A 2,710-nucleotide genomic window follows, 5' to 3' on the forward strand; every position below is an offset into this window, starting at 1 on the left:
ATCTTTGAGTAGCATCATATTGCATATTGTATTTGAAAACTGATTTTTCCATTTTCTTTTTTCTCAGTCACCCACCTCATTAGCAGCAATCATGGTATAATCAGAGCCTTTGTGCCATTCACAATTTACACTTTTTACTAAAAGGTGCTCTGAAGCTGCATTTTCCAGCGCTCCAAAATACTTTAATGCTGATGTTTTTTTGTTTTTTTGTTTTTTTTTTAACATCAGAAGCAGTTTATATAATAGTCAGCTACAGACACAAATTATTTAACTTGCATATTATCTTTTAAAACATAACGAAGGTACAAGGAACATCAACTCTTTCAGCAGTGAAGGTCTCACAAAGCTATATGAAATATATCCTTAACTTTGTGATTCACAACAACATATTTAAATTTGATTGCTGAGTTCTCTTTTTACATATTCCAGAATGTATTGTAAAATTTAAAATGCAAATTTACATGCGATCACTGAAAAGATTTAAAAACCAACACACTAAGTAGAATTGTGTATGTTGACTTTTGTACCGTTTTCTAAAAGGATAAATATTTTAAGTAGAGATATATTTTAGAGAAAGCAGATGCAGACAGTTGTATTTTACTAATGAAATATTTCATGTCTTGCATTTTAAGATTATTGTATTATTTATTATTTGCATTGGTTGTGTGAAGCATTGAATGTGTTTGTATTTTACTCATGTTCTTCTTACGGTGCTAAAAGGTTTGGGAGGATGGAAATTTGTCCCTTATTATTCTGATTTTATTTTCACTTTAAATGCACTTTTCATGCACTTCAAAGAGCTTTATAAATAGTTTAAAACACAAAAATGTCCAACATGGTAATGCAAAGTACTGCATGTTTAAGCCTAGTTTTCTAGCTTTTAAGAGTACCTCACATCAATCACATCACATCATAATGATTTGTGGTGCAGAGTGGACACAAGCCATTTGTAATTTGGCAAGGTGAGCAAAGGAGGATAGATGTGAGCATCCTTTTAAAAACAAAAAAAACATTGGATTACACATCTGTCTTGTAACTAACACTGTTCAACAATATATACCAAACAAAAAGCTAATATTGCAGAAAATACAGACAACACTTGCATTATCAACACTTGCCTTTGAAGACAAATTTCACATTAAGAAAATGCACGGTCAGTTACGTGAATTGCACTGTCTGAAATTAAATGGGTTGTGATTGAAACTACACTTGTTGAAACTGGCTCAACAGAAACCATGCTTTATATTAAAAAGCAGTCTTATTACAGGCAAGCTTATTACAGAGTTGAGGCTTATAATGTAGTTTGATCAGACTGCACCAAGGAAAGTCTTCTTGCAGATAATGTATGAAGAGCCACTGGATGGCAGGAGTCCAGTGCTGTCTCACAAATGGTTGTCCGTGAGATATGGACATCAACCGAGGTGTTACAGGTGGAGTCTTTGCGCACATCACGGGCAGGTCTTTCAAAGGACAGCGGCTTGGGGATGGTGGAGGCTGAGAATTCTTCAGATAAAGAGAAACTAAAGAAGGAAATGATTCTACCCTGGTACCTGCTTTTCATTTCTTTGGCCGATCTGTACAGGTCTCCTACAAAACAATAGCAAATCGGGTTAAGGCTAGAGTTGGTGAGACCAAGCCACTGTGCAAAAGGCCTTAACTGCAGGATCCATGGCGGAGGAGTTTCTTCTCTGTGAGAGTCCGGGGTGCTAAAATCGATCCAAATGTCCACCATGTAAAGAGGGAGCCAAGAAATGGCAAACAGGAGAACCAAGGCCACCACCATTTTGGCAATGTTCTTCCGATTGTTTAGTCTGGAGGCTGGCAGGGATTGGTTTCTGGAGTCAAATTTCTTAAACTGTGTGGAGGTGCTCCAAAGCTTACGGCCAGTCAAGAAGCTGATTATTAAGTTGAATGTGACTGGGAGACAGTACAGGACGCAAAACAACAGGCAGTTATACGCTTGCTTCAGCTTCGCGCAAGGCCAGATTTCTCTACACACTGGAAAAACGAACGGCAAGTTTTCTATGAGGTGAATCTCGTCTCTTTTGTTCATAAATATCAGAGGCATGCATATACCAGAAGACAAGACCCACACAATGACAATTGTCCAGAAGATCTTCCTCCATGTGAAAAAAGATCTAGCATTTAAGGGGTTGTGGACACTGTAGTACCTGTTAACGCTTATGACAGTCAAACTAAGGACACTAGCAGCAACTGAAACTGCTTGAGTGAAAGGCACCGCTCTACAGAGAAAGTCTCCATACACCCAAGCCGTATAAATCTTGTGGCCCAAAGTAACAGGCATGCAAATGCACACAACCATCAAGTCACATATGGCTAAGTTTATCAGTAAGGCTCTGGTTGCGCTAACACCTGACATCCTTTTGCTTCTTTTGTTAGTGAGCACTTTAATGGACATGATGTTGCCAATGAACCCTACTACAAAGGACAACAGGTACATGACTGTAAGGGCAATGGTAGTGGGCTCTTTAATTGTCAGTAATAATATCTTTTCAAGTTCCGCACCTTCATACAGCAACAGATCATGGCTCAAATTGCCTAAATCCCCAAGTGAAAAGTTTTCATCAGGCAACAGCTTAAGAAGCTTCAGGTTGGTACCATGAAAATCCAAAGAGAAATTCATTTTTCTTCAGCAATGAAGATGTAACCGCAGTCTGCTTGAATCACTGATCCCACAATCTCAGTGTCT

The 2,710-nt window shown here is 38.2% G+C and overlaps 1 protein-coding gene across 1 annotated transcript; it reads right to left on the reverse strand.

The window, feature by feature from the left end:
* Positions 1-2,710, reverse strand: LOC117418327 (QRFP-like peptide receptor). Its single transcript, XM_034031252.2, has one exon. It carries the CDS (start codon positions 2,642-2,644, stop codon positions 1,292-1,294), a length of 1,353 nt encoding a protein of 450 aa, XP_033887143.1. The 5' UTR covers positions 2,645-2,710; the 3' UTR covers positions 1-1,291.

The sequence above is a fragment of the Acipenser ruthenus genome, chromosome 13 (genome assembly GCF_902713425.1).
Source record: "Acipenser ruthenus chromosome 13, fAciRut3.2 maternal haplotype, whole genome shotgun sequence".
Taxonomy (NCBI): domain Eukaryota; kingdom Metazoa; phylum Chordata; class Actinopteri; order Acipenseriformes; family Acipenseridae; genus Acipenser; species Acipenser ruthenus.

Coding starts and splice junctions, on each gene's coding strand:
- LOC117418327 (XM_034031252.2), bottom strand. CDS start 2,644: ATGAATTTCTCTTTGGATTTTCATGGTACCAACCTGAAGCTTCTTAAG.